General features: G+C 31.4%; 2 protein-coding genes across 2 annotated transcripts in view; one reads left to right on the top strand and one right to left on the bottom strand.

Annotated features, from left to right (window-relative positions):
- The window catches only part of LOC110643048 (laccase-7-like), a 38,099-nt gene extending 24,230 nt beyond the window's left edge, over positions 1-13,869 (bottom strand). Inside the window, exons 1-2 of the mRNA XM_058143372.1 lie at positions 13,845-13,869; positions 13,143-13,388 (exon numbers count right to left, since the gene is read on the bottom strand). Coding sequence (XP_057999355.1) covers positions 13,143-13,388; positions 13,845-13,869 — 271 coding nt within the window. The remainder of the gene's footprint in view (positions 1-13,142; positions 13,389-13,844) is intronic.
- Positions 13,870-19,800: 5,931 nt separating this feature from the next.
- Positions 19,801-22,984, top strand: LOC110643047 (uncharacterized). The gene is made up of 2 exons (XM_021795272.2): positions 19,801-20,654; positions 22,375-22,984. Exons 1-2 carry the CDS (start codon positions 20,212-20,214, stop codon positions 22,613-22,615), a joined length of 684 nt encoding a protein of 227 aa, XP_021650964.2. The 5' UTR covers positions 19,801-20,211; the 3' UTR covers positions 22,616-22,984.
- The last annotated feature ends 526 nt before the right edge of the window (positions 22,985-23,510 follow it).

Raw genomic sequence — 23,510 nt, 5'->3', positions numbered from 1 at the left:
AGGCATTATAAGAGACATTTTGCTTAAAGATTAGTGAAAATAGTATCTTCTTTATATGACAGTAGGGCGCAGAATACGACTTTGCTCTCCTAAAGGAGACTGAATGTTATGAATAATGTTTATAGCCTATGAAATGATGTTTAGATAATGTTTGTAATATGATAAGAGAGCAAATAGCCTGACATGATTGTGGCAAGGTGACAGATGCAGTTTGTAATCAGTTGTCATGTAGGGTGGTCTTATCCTTTCAGGAGAGACAAAAGGTTACTACTGGTCATGGTGACCTATGGAATAATGTCTCAAATGGGACTGTAGAGTGTGGTAAGGAGCTGTTGGCTCAGGTATCCTAAAGAGAGTATAAGTTCCATTATAGGGACCATAAGTGATCGAATCATGATGGATGAAAAGTCTATGAATTGAATGACGGGTTATGGTACCAAGTATCTTAAGTTTAAAGGAGCGGAAGCATGAAAATTATTAGATTAGAACATTGAATTTAAAAATTTTCTTCTAGGGTCTCATGCATCATGCAAGATTCATTATTTACCTATTGATTTCAATGTTCAATAGCATATTAAAACACTTTTAATATGTATTTGGATCTACATTTGCCATTTAATATTTTAGAATTAACATATTCATTCATTAGAACCCTAGATTAATTCAAGAACATGTGTACTAACCTTTTGATACACTGTAGATGTATTTGGTACCTTTGGGAAGTACCTAGAACCCCAAATGTTATCCCTCTAGATTGTCCATACAAAGATCACCAATGGAAGCCCCTTGAACGGCTTCTAAAGCCTTGTCAACCAATTAAAAAATAGGGATTTGCCTTTAGAGATGTTGTAGATATATACAGGACACTAGAAACAATTTCTAGCAATTTTAATTCAAAAGAATATAGGCAATTCTCTTTGAATTAATGAAAGAAGAAGAAGAAGAGAGAGGAGAGCTTTTTTGGGTAGCGGCACATATGAGAGAATATCATATTGATTTTTCATTCTTTCATAACATCACATTAGATTATTAGGTCATCACTTAAAACCCTTACCACATGTCATCTTCTGATTGCCTCTTAGTTTAATTGACCCAATCACATTGTGCCAAGTGTCAAACCTAGATTTAATCTTGACTTTGATCATCTTACATGATTAAAAGAAAAATAGCAAGCTTATATGCTACCATGTGTCACTATCTCATAGTGCCACATGTCACCCTGTGAAATGACCAAATTATCCTTGTGTTGTAATTTAGAGTTCTCAACCCAAAATAATTATTTCTCCTCTTCTAATCAATTTATATCAAATATAAATAAATTAATTAATCTCTATTAATTAATTTCTCACAATTAAATTCATATTTAAATAATTTAAATATAAATTTAACTTATACTATATATCCAATAACCTAGATTTGGTTTCAAGCCATGCTAGGGACTTTGCAATCTAATTGCAAACCAAACCTATTTAATTAATCAATTGAACTCTTTAATTAATTAATTAATTAAATCACATTTAAATTGGTGATTACTTGTGTATGTGTGTGACTCACTAGACTCATCACTAATTGGCAATGAGATATGATATTAACTCTTAATATTATCAAAACTCTTTCTTATCATAAATGATTTCTCTAAATCATTTTATGCACCTCATAGACCATGGTTAACACCTAGCATAGCATGCCATGGCCACCCAATTAGTAATAAGAAATACCTTAAATGAACCTTTTATCATATGTTACCATGCACTAGAATCTCTATTACAAAATCCCAATTTGAGCTAGAGTCATGGTTTATGTCAAACCCTATTTGTTATGAATATTATGTTCTCTTTTAATTTCAGTTCTTGATTAAAAAGATTTTCTCATCAGAAACTCTTTTCTAATTAAATCTATCTGTCCTGACCAGGAACTTGAAAACATCAAGAAGAATTAAATGAACATAGGATTTTATCCCTATTTATTTAGGGTAACAGATTCCATCTTGATCAACACCTACCTCCATATATAACTAGTAGGAGCCAACACATGCCCATATACCCATACACAGTACAAGTATGAAAGCAATATCAAACTCAAACCACTTATATACAAGATAACTGTGTTATCTCAGGTCTAAAGATTATATGCACTGATATGATTTATGACAATGCATTGACAAGAGTAAACTCCATGTGTCATAAATGTCACTAGTTCAGCCTACTTATCATGTATAAGTGCCTATCATGTTTGTTATATGGCATGAGACTCACCATTCCATCTTATTTATATCTCATATAAATACCTTGGGAACAAATATGATTACAATCTTTTTGGATAAGTCATGTCCTGTGTGAAGTATCCTCGATTGTGAACCAATTTATGATACTTTGTGCTAGAAATACTATCACTCATATTCTTAATAACTTAAGAATAGAATTTTTAACAAAATATCAATGTACCTTTTCTATTACACATCAATATACTATGTAAATGGAAAAGTGGAATTGCCTTTTATTAATAAAATAAGTACAAGATACATACTAAATAATATGTTCTAGGGCATACTACTAACAATCTCCCACTAGCACTAGAGCCATTCATTACAATATCTTAGACCCATCTTCTTAAGATGTCGGTCTAACTGAGCTTATGACATTGCCTTAGTGAATGGATCAGCTAGATTTTCAGCTGATGCTATTTTCTGCATGGCTATATCGCCTTGCCCAACTATCTCTCTGATAATGTGGTAGCGCCTTTCTATGTGTTTGGATTTCTGGTGAGACTGGGGTTCCTTATATCCAAACAGCCTCTTTTACAGCATCTGATGCAGTAATGTATTAGGCCTCTGTAGTGGAATCAGCAGTCGTACTCTGTTTGGAACTCTTTCAACTGACTGCACCTCCATTACAAATGAACACAAACCTAGAGATAGACTTTCTATCATCGATATCTGATTGGAAATTATAATCAGTATAACCATCCAATTACAAGTCACCACCTCCATAAATCAAGAATAAATCCTTAGTTCTTCTCAAGTACTTAAGGATATTCTTGACAGCTATCCAGTGTTCCAAACCTAGATTGGATTGAAACCTGCTAGTCAAACTAACAGCATATGTGATATTCGGCCTAGTACACATCATTGCATACATCAAACTTCCAATAGCCGAAGCATATAGAATCTTGGCCATTTTATCTCTTTCTTCATGTGTCTTTGGACACATCTCTTTAGAAAGGTGGATACCATGTCTCACTGGTAACAATCCTCTCTTAGAATCAAGCATGTTAAACCTCTTTAACACCTTTTCTAAGTATAGACTTTGGGATAAATCAATTATTCTTTTTGCTCTATCTCTATAGATGCGAATCCCAAGAATATAGGTTGCCTCCCCTAAGTCTTTCATGGAGAATGTATTTGATAATCATACCTTGACAGTTGTCAACATACCTATGTCATTACCTATCAACAGAATATCATCCACATATGAGACAAGGAAATTGATAGTACTATTTCTAAACTTCTTATATACACATGGCTCATCCTTAAAAAACCAAATGACTTAATGGCTTCATCAAAATAGATGTTCCAACTCCTCGAAGCTACTTTCAACCCATAAATGGATCGCTTTAGCTTGCATACCTTAGAACCATCTTGGGATTCAAAACCCCTAGGTTGTTCCATGAAAATGTTTTCTTCAATGTATCCATTGAGAAAAGCTGTTTTGACATCCATCTGCCAAATCTCATAATCATAGTATGCAGCTATTGTTAATAGAATCCTAATTGATTTAAGCATGGCAACAGGCGAGAAAGTATCCTCATAGTCGATTCCTTACCTCTAGCGAAACCCTTTTGCTACTAGCCTTGCTTTATAGGTCTCTCTACCTTTCCATTAGAATCAATTTTCTTCTTAAAAACCCATTTATTCCCTATAGGTACAATACCTTCAGGTGGGTCAACAAGATCCCAAACTTAATTCTTATACATGGAATCAATCTCGGATTTCATAGTATCAATCCATTTTGAAGAGTCTATATCTGATATAGCTTCTTCATAGGTAAGTGGATCATCTCCATGATCTACTTCTTCATGAGTAGACAACTCTTATTCTTCTTCATGAAAAAAACCATATCTCACTGGTAGGTGAGATATCCTAGTTGATCTGCGAGGAATAGCTGTAGATGTTTCATCAATAGGTGTAGGTTAACTAGATGGATCTATATCCATTTGATTTGTTGGTTGGTCAGAATTCTCCAATTCTAACTCTATTTGCCTTCCTTTGCCTCCTTCTTGAACAAATTATTGTTTAAGAAATGTGGCATCTCTACTTACCACAACCTTTTGTGATGTAGGCAAATAAAAATAATATCCAAAACTCTCTTTTGGATATCCAACAAATCAACCCTTTTCTGATCTGATTTCCAATTTATCAGTGTTCAGCTTTTTTATATAAGTTGGACAACCCTAAATCTTAATATGCTTAAGACTTAATTTTCTTCCATGCCATATCTCATAAGGTGTGGAAGATACTGATTTTGATGAAATCCTATTCAGAATATGCAAAGCTAATTTTAATGCAAATCCCCAAAAGGAGATTGGCATATCAGTATAGCTCATCATACTGTGTACCATATCTAATAGGATACGATTTCTCCTTTCAGATACACCATTCAGTTGTGGCGTTCCTGGAGGAGTCAGCTGGGAAACAATGCCATGCTCTTTCAAGTATTCATCAAATTCAGTACTTAAGTATTCACCTCCATGATCTGATCAAAGAGCTTTAATACTTTTTCCTGTTTGATTTTCTACTTCAGATTTAAATTCTTTTAACTTTTCAAAGGATTCATGTTTGTATTTCATCAAATACAAATACCCAAACCTTGATTTATCATCAGTAAAGGTAATGAAATAATGAAAACTGCCTCTAGCCATTTCTCTAAATGGGCCACATACATCACTAAGTATTAGTTCCAAAATATTTTCAGCTCTTAGCCCTTGTCCAACAAAGGGTGATCTAGTCATTTTGCCCTGAAGGCAGGATTCACAAGTTGGAGTAGGCTCAGAACCCAATGAGGATAAAATTCCCATTTTCTCCAGTTTTGCAATCCTATCTTCTGCAACATGACCTAATCTTAAGTGCCAAATATATTTTGAACTTGAGTTGATTTTCACCATGGCATTGCATTCATTTAGATCACTTGCATTCAATTTGTGTTTGTCATTATTATCTAAATAATAAAGACCATCTTGCATATAACCCGAGCCAACATATTTACTTCTAAAATAAATATTGCAAACATCATATGTGAACTGAAATTCATAACCATCTCTAGTCAAACTAGATATAGAAATGATGTTCTTAAAAGCATCAAGTACATGCAAAACCTTATTTAAATACAAAACATGTCCAGACATGTAAAAAGATTTAGATCCAGTGGCTAAAGCTTCAACAGTTGAGCCATCACCAATCCGGAGTCTAACATCTCGAGAACTCAAGCTGCTACTTTTTGCTATACTCTGCATAGTTCCTATTCCATTGCCCATCCTTCTGGCAGTGGAAACACTTTCCCTTGCCTTTGTTAACTTTGGTCTTTGTTTTCTGTTTGGCTATCTTCTTGGAAGGACCAGGAATTTGAAGCTTCTTTTTTTTATTGCCCTTCTTCTTGTTGGACTTTCCAGCAGAAGAAGATGTAATCAAAGCTACCTCTTTTCCTTTATTGCCCAGCATATTCTTTTGAGCAATAACCAGCATGTTAAGCAGACCAGCCAAGGTGTATTCCTGCTTAGTCATATAGAAATTTGTCACAAAATTCCCAAATGACTCAGGAAGGGACTGAAGGATCAAATCCGTCTGCAGTTGGAAATCCATGTTAAAGTTAAGATGTTCCAGCTACTCAATAAGCCAAATCATCTTGTGGACATGATCCCCAACATTTTATCCCTTAGACATCCTCATGCGAAATAGCTGCCTAGATATCTCAAACCTGGCATTCCTGCTATGTTCACCATACAACTCTTATAGGTGAAGGAGGATCTCACTTGCATATTGCATGTTCTCATGTTGCTTCTGTAACTCATTACTCATAGAAGTAAACATGTAACACTTGGCTCTCACATCATGCTCCTTCCACTTGTCCAAAGTTTCATGTTCCTCTTGAGTGGCCTTTGGAGGTAAGGGACCAGGAACTTGTGAGTCTAGAACATATCCTATATGTTCAAAGTTCAGGACAAGTTTCAAATTTCTTAGCCAATTAGAAAGATTAGGTCCTATCAACCTATTGTGATCAAGTATGCTCACAAGGATATTGGATGGTGGTGGTTGTGGTGTGCTCATTATTATCAGAAAATTAACTATAGAAAATAACCAGATTAATTAGTAAATGTATCATGTATTTAATCAAAATGATTATGGTCTTTTAATCAAATTGGTCCTCCCACTAACTTAGTGAATCCTACACTTCCAAAGTAAAAAACGGAAATCCTAGTTGGATGGATTTCTAGTGGGTGATTGAATTCTTATAATCTTATTGATCATCCTTAGGCACATCCATTATTGGAATTACAATAAACTATAAGTGAGCAACTTCTTGCCCATCACATCTCATGTGAGGTTCAATCCTTTACCTAGCATCTAATGCTCAAAATCTCAAGCACATCCATTATTGACTTATCTTGCATTAGTTAAGTTAATCCCATTGAGCCAATAAACATGAAAATAATTTTAATGTCCTCAGGCACATCCATTATTGGCCACCAAACTATTTACATATTTACAACATCTCATGCTTAATAATTATTCTTAAGAAAATCTCTTAAATTAATTGCATCATATGTAAGTATTTAAAATTTCTTAAAATAATTGTCTCAATGGAGGGCCCATGATATAATTACCTTTAATTATACCATTTCCAACTTAATCATTTGTTTGGAAGATTTTGTGGTCGGCCTAATTACTATTATGGTCTCACTTTGCACATTATCCAATTAGCATGTATATATCATATACTTGCATACATTCCCATACATCTCATGCATTCATGGATAAACATATAATGGTATGATCATGGACTTTCTAAGGGATTCAATTCTGAGCTACCAAGAATTGAATCAGGGCATTTGTAGGTGCATTTTATTCATTCATATTACAAGAGTTGCTGAAGAGTACATAATCAATACTTGATCTTGAATTCCTCCCACTGGTCCTACCAATGCTCTTGACTTCCTTGATCTTCTTGCAATCCAATTACATTGTAATCCTTGGCATACCAAGGCGAATTTACAAGAACCAAATAAATAAAATTACAACCCAAAAATATTACAACCTTTATAATACATGCCACTAAAATAAATTAATTAATTTATAACCCAAAGAAACATAAAAGAAATAAATCCAATCACATTGGTCTTTTATTGTCCATGATCATCCATCATGCATATCACCATTTAACAATTAACTAAAACATACATACTAAAATTAAATTGAATATCTCATATTCAACTTAAAAATCCAGATTTGAATATAATTCAAACAAATTTAAAAATTCAGATTTAAATGAAAATTTAATTGTGTGATTAAAACTCATAATTAAACATTTTAATTAGTCATGGGCCTAATTATGGGCCTTGAAAATAAGCCCACATTCAAGCCCAAAATCCATGCGCATGGTTGAATGAACCAAACCATGCGCACCAATGGTGCTCATCACCATACCGCCACCTATTCTTTACAACCAGCAATGAATTAATCAACTTTTGATCAGATCACATAATTAAATCAGATATTAAACAATCTAAATGGCAAATATAGTGGCTCTGATACCAATTAAAGGAGCGGAAGTATGAAAATTATTAGATTAGAACATTGAATTCAAAAATTTTCTTCTAGGGTCTCATGCATCATGCAAGATTCATTATTTACCTATTGATTTCAATGTTTTATAGCATATTAAAATACTTTTAATATGTATTTGGATCTACATTTACCATTTAAGATTTTAGAATTAACATATTAATTCATTAGAACCCTAGATTAATTCAAGAACATGTGCACTAACCTTTTGATGCACTGTAGATGTGTTTGGTACCTTTGGGAAGCACCTAGGACCCAAAATGTTGTCCCTCTAGATTTTCCACACCAAGATCACCAATGGCAGCCCCTTGAACAGCTTCTAAAGCATTGCCAACCAATTAGAAAATAGGGATTTGCCTTTAGAGAGGTTGTAGATGTATACAGGACACTAAAAATAATTTCTAGCAATTTTAATTCAAGAGAATATAGGCAATTCTCTTTGAATTGATGAAAGAAGAAGAAGAAGAAGAGAGAGGAGAGCTTCTTTGGGTAGCAGCACAAATGAGAGAATATCATATTGGTTTTTCATTCTTTCATAATATCACATTATATAATTAGGTCATCACTTAAAAACCTTGCCACATGTCATCTTCTGATTGCCTCTTAGTTTAATTGACCCAATCATATTGTGCCAAGTGTCAAACCTAGATTTAATCTTGACTTTGATCATCTTACATGATTAAAAGACAAATGGCAAGCTTATATGGTGCCATGTGTCACCATCTCATGGTGCCACCTGTCACTCTGTGAAATGACCAAATTATCCTGGTGTTGTAATTTTGAGTTCTCAACCCAAAATAATTATTTCTCCTCTTCTAATCAATTTATATCAAATATAAATTAATTAATTAATCTCTATTAATTAATTTCTCACAATTAAATATATATTTAAACTATTTAAATATAAACTTAACTTATACTATACATCCAATAACATAGATTTGGTTTCAAGCCATGCTAGGGACTTTGCAATCTAATTGCAAACCAAACATATTTAATTAATCAATTAAACTCTTTAACTAATTAATTAAATCACATTTAACTTGGTGATTACTTGTGTATGTGTGTAACTCACTAGGCTAATCACTAATTGGCAATGAGATATGATATTAATCCTTAATATCATCAGAACTCTTTCTTACCATAAATGATTTCTCTAAATCATTTTATGCACCTCATAGACCATGGTTAACACCTAGCATAGCATGTCATGGCTACCCAATTAGTAATAAGGAATACCTTAAATAAACCTTTTATCATATGTTACCATGCACTAGAATCTCTCTGTTACAAAATCCCAATTCGAGCTGGAGTTATGGTTTATGTCAAACCTCATTTGCTATGAATATTATGTTCTCTTTTAATTCCAGTTCTTGATTAAAAAGATTTTCTCATCAGAAACTCTTTTCTGATTAAATCTAACTGTCCTGGCCAGGAACTTGAAAACATCAAGAACAATTAAATGAACATAAGATTTTATCCCTATTTACTTAGGGTCATAGATTCCATCTTGATCAACACCTACCTCCATATATAACTAGTAGGAGCCAACACACACCCATATACCCATACACAGTACAAATATAAAAGCAGTATCAAACTCAAACCACCTATATACAAGATAATTGTGCTATCTCAGGTCTAAAGATTATATGCACTGATATGATTTTTGACAATGCATTAACGAGAGTAAACTCCATGTGCTTGTCATAAATGTCACTGGTTCGGCCTACTTATCATGCATAAGTGCCTATCATGTTTGTTATATGGCATGAGACTCACCATTCTATCTTATTTATATCTCATATAAATACCATGGGAACAAACATGATTACAATCTTTCTGGATAAGTCATGTCTTGTGTGAAGTATCCTCAACTGTGAACCAATTTATGATACTTTGCTCTAGAAATACTGTCACTCATATTCTTAACAACTTAATAATAGAATTTCTTATAAAATATCAATGGACCTTTTCTATTACACATAAATATATTATATAAACGGAAAAGTGGAATTGCCTTTTATTAATAAAATAAGTACAAGATACATAATAAATGATATGCTCTAGGGCATACTACTAACAAAGTTTTAACTAATTGAGTGGATATGGGAAAATAAAATCTCTGTAGATCCCCTCCTTGATATAGTAGAGAGTAGTATATAGTCTAAAGAATAGAAACAGAGATCACATAGTGAATGCATGGCTACTATTCTCTGAGTTCCTCCTTAGTTTCCTATTGCTTAAGATAAGAGTATACTCTCAACAGAATAATGTTAAGAGCAGTAAGTCAGCAAAGACAAATTATAGAATGCCAATAAAAAAAGAGAGTGTAGAAATGAAAATTTAAACAATTGGCTGTAGATGTAGCATAACACAAATGCCAGTGAAAGTACTAGCTAGAGTGATCAAAAGACCAAATTTGAGTAACACTGAGGTGTAGATGACTTGGTAGAGACAGTAAAAAAATACAAGTTTTTGATATGATAGTCAGGTCAAGAGAGAGAATAGAGCTAAAGAATTAAATAGTCAAAGTTCAGTTTGGGGTAAGAAAAAAGGAGTTGGCTAAAGAACAAATTGAAAAGCCCAGATTAAGATAAGATTAGGATGAGTACAGTTAAGATACAGAGGGGATAAATGTGGTTTTAGGGAAGGCAAACAAGATAAATAGAAAAGTAAGGGTAGAGAGCTTAGAAAAGGATGACATTAGAGAGAACGTTTGTCAGGGTATAAAACCAAAAAGTGTAGAATTCAAAGTAGGTCATAATTAGTGTAGTGTTAGGAGCCAGAATATAGAGCTTAGAGTTGTAAGGTATGGAATAGGTTTTGTATATTTTCTATCACCAAGGTATAATAAGAAGCAATGGGATAAGGACCTTTGACATTGTTAATAGTATGAGGAAAGTTAAGTGAGATATGCAACCAAAATGGGTAATAACCAGAGGGTGTGCAACTGTAACACAGATTGTCTTATCAGACAAAGAAGCAATGTCAATAGTTAGTAAGTTAAATAAAACTCAACCTAATGGATTCAATTATGCATGATGAGAGATAAGAATAAGGAATAATAACACAAAGATTTGATGTTAGAATTTAGAATGGCAAGATAGTAGTCATAGAGACAGTAATCATAGGTTAGGTAAGTGTTTATAATATGACCAATAGGTTAAATTTGTAAGAAAACATGAGTGACAGTAAGCAACAGAATAATAGTAAAGGGCAAGATAGGATAGGTATAGATATTAATCACAAGTTATTAGAAAATACATAGATCAAATGAATGATTATTGATAAGACTGGAGTTAGTTCTAGAACAATCTATTAGTGCTTTACCTTCCAGAATATAGCGAAGAAAAAGGGGCACTAGACAAATGATTATAAATATGGAGGACAAATAGAGAACAAAAAAAGATTATAAATTTTAAGATGTTGAGTGGAATAGTGGTACAATGGAGGGTTGGTGCAGTTGATATTCTGTAGAAAGAGCACATTAGTAGCAAGGAGATGTTAAAACTTGAACTGGGATATAAGATATGGGTACTTTTGAGGTTGAAGTTTGGAAAGCTATGGCAATAGATGTATCAATATCAAAGTGAATGAACATGTAAGGTATCTTGTCAGGGTTTATGGCAGAACACACATTCACCATTGCCATGGTTAGCTCAGGTGAAACTTATAGGTTTAAGGGCATCTAGCTAAACATGATGAGCATTTTCCCTACAAAAGGTATTAGGGAATGATAATTTTCTGATGTTCAAGTTGGAGAAGGAGGTACTGGAAGAACCTTTCATGGTGAATGGCTAGTGTTCCATAATATGACTAGTACGCTAGTACTATAGTATGATGCCATATAGTGGATGTGCTAGTAGGAGCCAATCGCAGAGTTAAAATTTTGGAAGTAATAGAGTTAGTAATCAAGTTAGGGTTAATAAGTAAAAAGGTTACAGTTAACACTGATAGGATGAATATCTTCAAATGAAAGGGACACTAAGGGATGTTTAGGACAAATTATGGTAAAATGGCAGGTTAAAGGAGCGGTAGAGCCCTGATTCAAGTGCCCAATGTGTCAGGAAGTACATAAGATGGTAAAAAGTTTCAAGCAGAGACTAAGATATGATGAGTCATGTTGACTGAGTGATTCGAGAATACATAAATTTTTGTCATGTCAGAGGAGAGACCGATTCACTTGTCAATGTCGATAGATGATGGAAGGAATGCTTGGCATTTGGATGGGACTCTACACAACTGATTATCTATGAGATAGGCAAGAGTCGGTACAAGGACCTTATTAGTGGCACAAAGTAAGTGGAAAGATCACAATACCAGGGAATTAAGAAGCACAGGTGCTTTTAGTACGGAGAAAAGTCTTAGTAAAGCTCCATTGGCCAAATAGGATCAGCAATGATTTCTGGTAAGATGCATGCAAAAGTAGTAATTTTAGAAGGGCGCTTCATGAAATCTTGTAAAACAAGTAGTGTGAGTCACTTTTGTGCACCACAAAGATTGGTAATAGAAGAGAACAAGGATTAGAATTTCAAGCTACTACACCAGAGTCTAGTAAAAGAATAAAGAGTATCAAAGATATCAAAAAAAGATTAAGGAAGAGTTGGAGGTAGGAGTTTCACTACAAAAGGATGATGATGGCTTAGATGCTAAAGCAAAGTTAGAGAATAGTAGAATAGGTTTGATAGCATAAGTAGAGTTCAAGGAGCAATGAACAACCACATTCTTTTCCTTGGCCCTTTTTGTTTAAAATTTGGGGATGAAGTTTTCTTTAGAGGGGAAGATTGTAATAATCTGAATTTTAAAATATAGATTTTATATTTTTATATAGTATCTAAATATTATTTTAATAGTATCTAACTAATTTATAATTTTTGTAAACCCTCATTTATATGTTCTTAATATTATTCTAATAATATTTTATAAATTATTTAATAGTTTAATTTAATTGAAATTGTTAGTTTTAAATATTAATGTTAAACCAATTAACAAAATATATTATTTCATTATTTTTAACCTTAGTTCTAAGATTTAATTTATTGTTATTAATTTTATTATTATTATCAATATTATTTATTGAATTTTATTTATTATTTAATTGTACATATATATTTATTTTGGGACTTATTTGAAAAATATATAAAAGATTAAGTATTTATAAAAAAATCAAGGATTTATTAAGGACTTATTTTAAACTTTTCAGGAATGAATCTAGACAAATGCTTGTCCAAATTCATTCCCAGATTTTAAAAAGAAATATAAATTCAGCTGTCTTTTTCTCTCTCTCTCTCTTTTTCCCTCCCACACTCTTCCCTCTCCCTCCTGTCACTCTTTTCCTCCCCCGCCCCCACTCCCCCCTCCTTCCTTTTGCAACTGCCGGCGAGACTCTGACCACCGGCAGTGGCCTGCAATAGAGCCCCACCACCCCAAGATGCCAACAAGCCACCAGCTAGTCGGAGCAACACCAGTAGTGGTGCAAACGCGGAAATTCCTCCTTCGATGCCTGCACGGGGGTAATAACTTTCAAGCTCGATTCTGGCCTCATCCGAGTCTGATCAAGGCATTCTTAGTGGAGTTGGAAAGCTTATTCTGAGAGCTTTCTTTTGATACCAATTTTGCAGCAAATGGTGGTCGTAGGAAAAGTTATGAAAGAGAGAAGTTTTGGGTTTTTCAGTTTTTTGATCAAATCTAAGACGATCCGACTATTGGATCGACGATCCGAGACTACTGATAGACTTAAAGTGACGAAACCTTCGAGATGAAATTGACCTTGCTCTGATCAGATACCGTTTGAAAAAGGCGATCATCGAATGGTCCAGATCACTTAGTGAGATTTTTAACCTTTTTTGATACCTGTAAATTAAATATAATTGTATGATAATTATCAGTAATTTATGGGCTTAGTTTAGGTGCAATCGGATTGATGTTAGCTCACTAGTGCCTAGGACTGAGTTTTCGGCCTGATCTGGCTGCCCGGCGGCCCGTCCTAGAATATAATTAATATTACAGTCGATCCTAGCATTTTCAGACATTTCGAACACATTCTAGATAGCAAAATTTGCATAGGTAGTCTCGAACTTAAGTTGTGTAAATTTTTACCTTGGCTAGTTAACTGATAAATCTCTAAAATATTTCTAACTTAATAAAATTAAATAAAATAATTTTAATTAATATAAGGATGATGTAGAGGACCTCCAGCAATATTTTTATAATTTTTGAAGTGCTAAAAATAAATATTTAGATTGTAAAGGAGTTAGGGACATGAGTTGGAGTTTAGAGGATTAAGCCTAGATTAGGATTCTTGTAGGTCCCAAATGGGCATTCTAATTATTGTTGTGGACCTGAAACCCTGTGTGTTATTGTTGGTTTATTTTTCTTACAAGGGGTTAGGCCCAATTATAGGGGAGACTCTGTCAAAATTTTGACAAGACCTTAATTAGGATTTATTTTAATTTTATAGTTTGAATTAATTATTTAATTTTATCAGTCTTTTAATAAAGGTCAGTGTGTATGTTTAGGTAATCAGTGCAGGCCGTCTTTTCCTTCTAGCCAGACCAACTGTAGTCCAGTCAACTAGTCTGTGAGTTAGATATTGATTATTTTTATAATTTCAATATTAATTATATATTTGGCATGGTCATGCATTTTATGAATATTTAATTATACACATGTATAGTTAATATATTAATGGCATTAAGCCAGACTGCAGGTTGTGCTTCTTAGTTAATAGTTTCTTGTGTTTATTTATTTATTTACTTATTTGTTTAATAACTAGAACTCCGCTGTGACATTGGGTTATGTATTTATGGTATTAATTAAAGAAAAAAAATTTATAATATTAAATAGTTTGTTCATGATGATATCAAGGTTGAGCTGAGCTCCTCTAGCTTTAGTTTCTGATGGTCATCAGGTTGGGTTGACTCAAATAAAAATATAATAGTTATTTTATTTGCATGTCAGGCCTTAATTTTGGCCCTAGTTATGAGTTTGAGAATATTGAGGCTTACTATAGGCCTCGGGGCCTTTAAGATGGCCTAGGTCCTAGTGCCGGTCCTACCCATAGAATCAGGTTGTGACATTTCAAATCTTTCTTCTACCAGCAAAAATGAGGTAATAATGCTTTTATACTCCCTGACATAAACCCTAAAATAGACTAAAAATGGTGTGTGGTGAGGTTATACACATGTGACAAAATTTTGCTCTTTCAGCCAATTAATAAGGAATTGCATGGCTGGAAATGTGCCCATGTAGCGTCTTATGCGGAGTTAGAATTGGAGAAAATAAGTAGAGACAAGTTTGCATGGCCATATAAGTTTTTGGCACATTTTGGTAAGCTTTAAAGAATTTTCATGAAGGTGCATAAGTAGGTACACAGGTTATGCAGAAGGTTATAAACATTTCGGAAAGTTTGGGGGATTTTCCGCTCAGCTGCATAAGCTATTGTATAACCTATGCAATGGGCTATGCAAGTTTCAGCAGATTTAAGTTCATCCTCTGTGAAGGTGCATAGGCTATGCAGGAAGCTCTGCACATTTCAATAAACTTACTATATTTCTCTGGTCTCTTGCATAAGATAGTGCCTAGCCTATGCACTAGGCTATGCAAATTTCGACAACTTAAGAACTTCTTTTATTTTTTGGACATAAGCTGCACAAGCTATGCAACTCCTTATGCAACTTTCAACAGCCTTAAAATATCTTTAATTTTTAGGCTTTATTTTTTACACTTTTGGATCTGGAATTTACTCATCACTTGCACAATTACCTTTTAGTCCCTCAAGAGTACCATTTTACCTACAAAATAAAATGAAATTATGAATTAATCTAAAATTTGATAATTATAAAAAAATTAACTAAATAACTAATAAAATTAACTAAAAATGACTAACAAAAGAATAAAATAACTATGAAAGTTAACCTGAATGACTATAAGAAATGTATATATCAATGATCGCTTTGTTATTAATATTATCAAAAATATTTTTCTCAGCATATGCATTCAAAGAAGTATTTGACAAATTTTTTTTCCATCCACTTTAATTATTATAGAGTTCTTTTATAGGACAAATTCATAAAATAAAAGAATGTGGCATTACCTCCAAGGGGTGAGATGGGATGGCAAGGGTCCCTTCTACCTTAACCAGTGATTTCAGGTTTGAGTCTTGGGTATTGAGTACCTTTAAAACTTGGGAGGAGGTGCTTTGCCCTCTTTGTGGACCTACCAGGCACGAATCCGGATTATTCAGGCAAGTGAGCTTTGGATACTGGGTGGTTTCTACCAAAAAAAAAAAGAATGAGGGTGTTAATAAAGATATCGTGTATTACATATATCAATATTAAAAAAAAAAAAAAAAGGATATGTCCATGTTGAAGAATTTAATAACTGGGGTTAATTATCAACCTTTTATCACCAAAATGGTAAGACTTGAGCTCAATTGACCATTAAATTTTTAAACATATATAAATTTGGATGCATCTAATATAAGCTTGAACTCATATGAGAAGAAGTTTAATTACTGTTAAATTAAATATTTGTATTATGATATGTGCAGAATTAATTAAGATGTATATATAAAATGGACAAATATATATTCAAAAATTCAATCTAATAATAGATACACTCTTCCATATATGAAATTGAACTCTCCATAATCACACCCTATAAATTTAAAAAAAAAAAAATTTAGTGAATCAATTAACCCTTAAAACCACAAAAGAATTGTATTAATTGCTATGATTATTTTGTTTTTGAAAGTGTCACGGAAAAATAGAACAAATTATGGATTTTTTTTATTCAATTCACCGTAAATTTGACATATTTGTATAAAATATATGATATAATTTACCTCTCTATATATATATATATTACACATATTTATGTTTTAAGTTGATCGAATCTAAGTAAAACTTTTTTAAAAATTATATACCTTATTCTCGAATTTAGAGGCATATAATTGTGTGATGGTTAAATTTTAATTTGAAATATAGAACTCATTTAATTTCAATTTAATGAATATAAAATTTTTTATTATTCATAATTATTGATTTTTTAGTAATAATATAATAAAACGACTTACGAAAATTAATAACAAATTTATTCTGCCACTAATTATCAACAGATTTGCAATGTAATAAAAACTAATTTGTGTAGTCAAATTAGCTACGAAAAAAATTTTATTGTTAATTTTAGCTCCAAAAGTTGGCATACAATTTAGTAGTGAAATATCAAGAAAATTTAGTAATTTCGTTGTTAATTTCAGTGCCAAATTAACAATGAATTGGCAATGGATTTTGTAAAAATTATGAAGCAATCTTTTTTAAAAGAAAAAATTTTGCAATTTTGATGATAAATTAGCAATGAAATCTAAATCCCTTTTAAAATTTAACAATATATTTTGAATATGTTACTAAATTGTGGAGTTTTTTTTTTTTAATAACAGCTAATTTTGCAATCAATCGCTTAAATTAATAATGAATTTTAGCTCTGTTAGTAAGTTGTCAACCTTTTTTTTATTAGGAAAAAATTATTTTTTTAATTATAAATTGCATTACAAGACCACAAAGGCAATATTCCATTCAATGAGGATCCAAATACACAAGGGCCCATAAACCTGATAGAAACCTAAGAACAAATAACAGGTCTAAGCCCCAATTTTCCTCTCCTTCACGGCGCCGCACGCCTAAGCTCGAAGGAAAAATAAAATTTTAAGTACAAAAATTAAGATAATTATTTATATATTTAAAAATGAAAAAAATTTTATCTAAATTCAATTTATTATAAATTTAAAATATAAATATATGATATTTATATATTTAATAGGTAAATTTATTATAAATTTTATTATATATTTTATACCTTAAATACATAATAAATCAAATTTAGATAAAAAAATCTCTAAATATATTTACAATATATTTATTAAAGGATGCAAATGCATTTATAATATAGACTGTGTATATGAATCTAAACTATTGTATGGAAAGTGAATGGAAAGGGGATGGAAGGGAATAGAAATTGTTTATGAAAATCAAATGAAATAAATGGGAATGAAGTAAATGGTTATGAGTTATCCATCTTATTTCTACTCTTTCCATCCCGGTTTATATAAGAATTAAGACATTGTTAAAATTATCATAATTTTAATAAATATTTATTTTTATAGCTGAATAATATGTGTGCCTATCTCTCGATAGAAAAATAAAAAACCTTTCTATCAACTTTTAATAATTGATATTAGAGCATAATTGTAAACTTTTTTTTTTTTCATATTATGTCTTCTCTATATATTCCAGTGGTCAAGGTGTTTTTTTTTTTCTTTAATTTTCATAATTATTGACTTGTCGTAAGGGCATATTAATTTTCATTTAATTTTGCCATTTTTAGGCGGAATACTATTTTTGTTAATTAAATTAAATATAAGAGACCAAACTATTTCATTTTCTAACTTTTATAGATCTCAAAATTATCATATAATTTACTCTAAATTAAAGTTCAAGACATTATTATATAGGATAATTTATAATTTAAACTTTGATGTATGATAAAATTTATAATTTAATTCTTATATTTTTTAAACTAAATAATTTATTTCTATCATTAAAATTTCATTAAGCTACTATTAATTTTAATAAAAATTATTAAAATCATCCTTATATTTTATAAATTGATGCTTATATATATATATATATAAATAAATTATAATTCTTATTAAAATATTAAAATTAAATTACTTAATTTAAAAATTATAGAGGCTAATTTATAAGTTTAATCAAATTTTAAAAATTAAATTACTAATAAAATAAAATTTTAGAAATTAAATTATTTTCAGATTAAATATAAAATTAAAAACATTTTGATTATTTTTATTAAAATTAGTGTTAACTTAACTGAAATTTTAATGATAAAACTTATAAATTTTGCAAAATCTTAGAACTAAATAACTTGATTTTAAAAATACAGGGATTAAGTTATAGATTTTATCAAATTTTATAGACTAAATTGTAGTTTATCCTTTCTAATTTTTTTACACTAATTTACAAATTAATCCTCAAACTATGTGAAAGATTACAAGCCAGTCCATTTTTTAAGGAGAAGCACTTTAAGTTTCAAAATTTAATTATGTTGACAAAATAATTCATCCATTTAAATTTACCATTAAATGATTAAAATAATCTTATCTAAGTTTAATTTAAAATAATGATGTGTCGAATTTTATATTATTTTTAAAATTTATATTTAAGTAATTATTTACTGTATATTAAAATAATTAATAACTTAAATTATTATAATTCATTATAATATATAATTTTTTATAAAAATATCAATAATTCTTTGATAAGTTAAAAAATTTATAAATTATAAATGAATTATATATTTAAATGATTTACATATAACTATATTCTGTTAAAATAAATTAAATTGAATCACATAAAATAAATTTTTTTATATTTTCTTTTAAAAATTATGTTAAGAGAATTTTTATAATTGTTTAATTATTGAAAATTACCACTTTAGATAAAATTAATTACAATATGAAATTATAAGCTATAATATAAGAAATTTAAGAATTTAGAGAAATTTTAATTAGCAATAACTAATTATTTTTTAATTATTTATTATTAATATTTTGTATTTGAATAGTTGAGTGTTATAAAAATATTAAATTATAAATATTATTTAAATTTAATTTTTCAGGATTTCAAAAAAATTTTAATTTTTTTCTAATATTTATTTATTAAATAATTAAATATTATTTAAATATGAAATTGAAATAGAAAATGTATTTTATTAATAAATAAAATATAAATTATTTAATTATTTTAAATTAAAAACACAATAAAAATATTTTACTTGGAGGAAATAATTATCCTGTAAACAAAATTAAATTCCAAAATTAATATATTTTTTTATTATTCAATTATAAAAATAACATATAAATTGTAACACACGTCAAGGTCAACTTCTAATAGCCTACTCATCATTATCGATGATATTTCCTCGCAATTCTCCGTGAAGACGCTCTGCAGTTCCTAGTCCAAGTCTTTCTCCAAGAGCATGACTCAGTATAATACACCATTAAACAAAGATCCCTCCCCCACTCTCTCTCTCTCTCTCTCTCTCTCTCTCTCTCTCCTTTTATTTGCATTGTTTAATAATTAATATTTGATAATTTTCTCCTTTTGCTCTTTCGGTTTTGATAAGTGAAAGCAAGCACTGATAGAATTGCAAGGTCACCTAATCCAATACCCATTTCTTCAACGTTTTGAATTTTGACATCACCTAGAGCTTCAAACTATTAAAAGTATTTTCATTCCCCAAAATCCAAGTGCCATTTAGCAAGTTCTTTCGTTCAAGATTAAAAATTTTTCAAAAAAATGTCTGCTTTAGAAATGTCCCACATCGATTTGGAGCAGGGGAGCCACAGCCGTTCCGTCACGGGAAGTGATGACTCCTGCTTTTCTGATGCAGAAGATGGGTCTTGCTACTCTCAATTTTATTCTACCACGGGTGGCTCCTATGACGATTACGCTTTCGCTTGTGTCTCTGATCCTGAGATTATAGACGGTGTGGTTCCGGATTCTAGGAGGGTATCGTCTGTGTCTGATTGCTCTGTGGAGGTGGAGATTGAGGGTCGGGTAACTGAGATAAAGGTGCATTTGGATAAGTTGGAGAGGGATTGTAGGATATGCCATCTGGGTCTGGAGAGCAATAGCCATGAATCCGGGGTTCCCATTGAATTAGGTTGTTCTTGTAAGGATGATTTGGCTGCTGCTCATAAACAGTGTGCTGAGGCTTGGTTCCAGATTAAAGGAAACAAGTAAGTACAAAAAATAATTTTATTTATTTATTTATTTATTTGGAAAACGTTATTTGGATTATTAATTTTGTTTGTTCGCGGGAAAAGGTGGATTCCCTATTTGGTAGTGGCAAGTTCATGCATTTTTCTGGTGTAATGAATGATCCATTTCACTGTTCATAATAGTCTAAGAAGTGCCTGTAAATCTCCACTTCAGTGGTTGCGTTTTCCTTACTCTTCAAGGAAAGCTAATGATAATTACCCATTAAAGATGCAAAAGAAAAAGATTGGTTCCAGGTTGGGTGTATCAGAATATAGTTTAATTGGATGTGAAGCATAATATAAGGGTAGCAACTCTGATTACTTATAACATAAAGGGAAAGTGGAAGGGAATTGCGTTTCTTGATCAAGTTAGAAAAAGTAAAGCCAAAAAGTAAAGCATTAGGATACAAGACCTCATATGTAATTGCACCGACAATTCCTTAACAGTCCATTCTTTTTTCCAGGTTTAGGAATCTTTGTGTTGCTCTTTTGTGATTATCCTTTCTTTATGAAAGTTGAGATTTGACACCCTATTGATGGACACGTTTGTCTTTACTACAAGCTTATTTCTTGCAGGGTAGGCCGCTTGATTTTTTTCATAATTTGCTAGATACAGATTCCTGACTTGCTGTTCATCTAACATGTTTAATGACAAATGATAAATTGACTTTTAACAAGATACTGAAAATGGCTAAAAATTTCCTGATGCTTATCATTTTTTTAAGATGTTGGCAAGTGGTGTACCTTTAGACTGGATATTGTTTTAAATTTGGCAGGGCAAAGCAATCTGGTGGGGCAAATTTTTATCTGAAAACTTAATAAAGTTTTAAAATGTTCAATTCAGGAGCCATGTTAGCTTGAAAGAAAAAAATATATGCTTTTAATAGCACTAGAAGGAATTTACTTTTAATCTCTCTCCTTACATTGTAGAAATCTCTTTTCTCATGTGAAAGCATATAAAATATATGCAGGAATGTACAGCAGAGATGCCATCACGAGATTCAACAATAATTAATTATTCTTAAGCTGATTTTGAAGGCAATAATATATGCAAAGTTTTATGTGCTGTAGTATCAACATAGATATTCCAATCCTTTAAGTTTTCCCAATACTTTGTCTAGGCAGTTGCTAATGTTTCGAATCTTATGCTTATAACTGTAGCAGTATGGTGGTGTAAATTTCCAAAAACGAATCTCTATTATTGACATGTTTGGCACAAATATTTCCATTTTATCACTTCCTCATTTCTTTACCTAATATCCGAGTCCTTATTCTGGATTAGCCTTTTTAATCTGGATTGCACGTCGCTTTCTTTTTTCCAGCTTGCTGGGAATCATTTGCTGTTTCCTGTTTCCTGTTTTTTCACTGTGAAGAAGACATCTGTGCTCACTTAATATATGAATTATGTGAGCTATGTTCTTTTTGTTGGTATCTCCCTTTTTGCTTGTCTTTTTGTTTATTTATTGTCTTATTATTACATTGACTGCCAACTGAACACCTCTATTATGCAGGTGAATAAATATGTGTAAACCAGTATCATTTATTTGTAGTTGATCTCTCTTTTGAACTCCAAAACATGTTACAAATATTAAGCTAGCTTCCATTAGTTCCTTTCGTCATGAAAGATTGATTGGTCTCATTTATGTTCTAGTATTTATTCCTCTTTTTGCATTCATTTACCATTCTCTATATATATCAGGACCTGTGAGATTTGTCATTCCATTGCTCGTAATGTGGTTGGAGTAAATGAAATTGAGAAAAAAGAGCAATCAAATGAGGCAAACAATGCTACTGCAGTGGCTGCAGCCCCAGCATCAGCACACCATTCAGAAACTCAAAGCTTCTGGCATGGCCATCGCTTCCTGAATAGTCTACTTGTGTGCGTGGTATTTTCATTTGTCATATCATGGCTCTTTCACTTTAATGTTCCATCCTCATAAACTGTGAAACGTATTGAGACCAAATATATATATAGAAGAAGAAGAAGAAGAAGAAGAAGAAGGAAGAGCATCAATGAGAAGAAAGAATAGTTGCAGAATAGCAAAGCTTGCAGAATTTGTTGCTGTATTGTCGATGAACAAAATAGTTGAGAACCTAAAGGGTTTCATAGGTAGTCACACAACCTTGTTTTTCACTTTATACCACAGAGAACTCTGCCTTGAAAATTACTTATAGTTTCAAATGCTTGGATATTGGATTGATTTGCTCTGAGTGTTGTAGTCTGCCGTTCATCGTTAATGCTAAGCATGTCCCCAATCCACAATTTGCTTTGTGAAACAATTATGAAAAACTCTTGGTTGTTGCCTTTTTCTTTGCTTTATTTATTTTATTGGGGAAATTAAAAAAAAATTTTCATGTGGATATGCATATTTTCACTTTGAGATTTAGTTTGGGGTAAAGTGATACCTTATAATTATGTGCCATTATCAAATAAAGGTATTTTAACTAACGCCGTTAAAATATGATAATGTGGCATTAAAAAATAATATTATAATATTATTTTAATTATAAAAATAGTCTCACTTAAAATAAAATTAAAAAACAAAAATTTTTAATTACTATTAGCGGCAGATGAGCTTTTCTCCGATGGAAATATTCTTGTTACAGGTTTGCTATGCGGACAATTAAGAGTTGCTTTGGGTTTGGTTTATATGCTTTAGAAATTTTTGGTGGCCTTGACCCTCTAATTGACCTTGCTTATCTCATTCTTGGTTTGACATTGGTATGGTGGTTAAGAGAGAGCATCTTGACTGAGGAAAGGCCTTATTATGTGATGATTGTGTGTATGTTTTTTTCCTTTTATAACACTAATACATAGGTGAAATGTTTCGCGTA

The sequence above is a fragment of the Hevea brasiliensis genome, chromosome 3 (assembly GCF_030052815.1).
Source record: "Hevea brasiliensis isolate MT/VB/25A 57/8 chromosome 3, ASM3005281v1, whole genome shotgun sequence".
In the NCBI taxonomy this organism is placed as follows: domain Eukaryota; kingdom Viridiplantae; phylum Streptophyta; class Magnoliopsida; order Malpighiales; family Euphorbiaceae; genus Hevea; species Hevea brasiliensis.
This window is presented reverse-complemented; position numbering and strand designations above follow the sequence as displayed.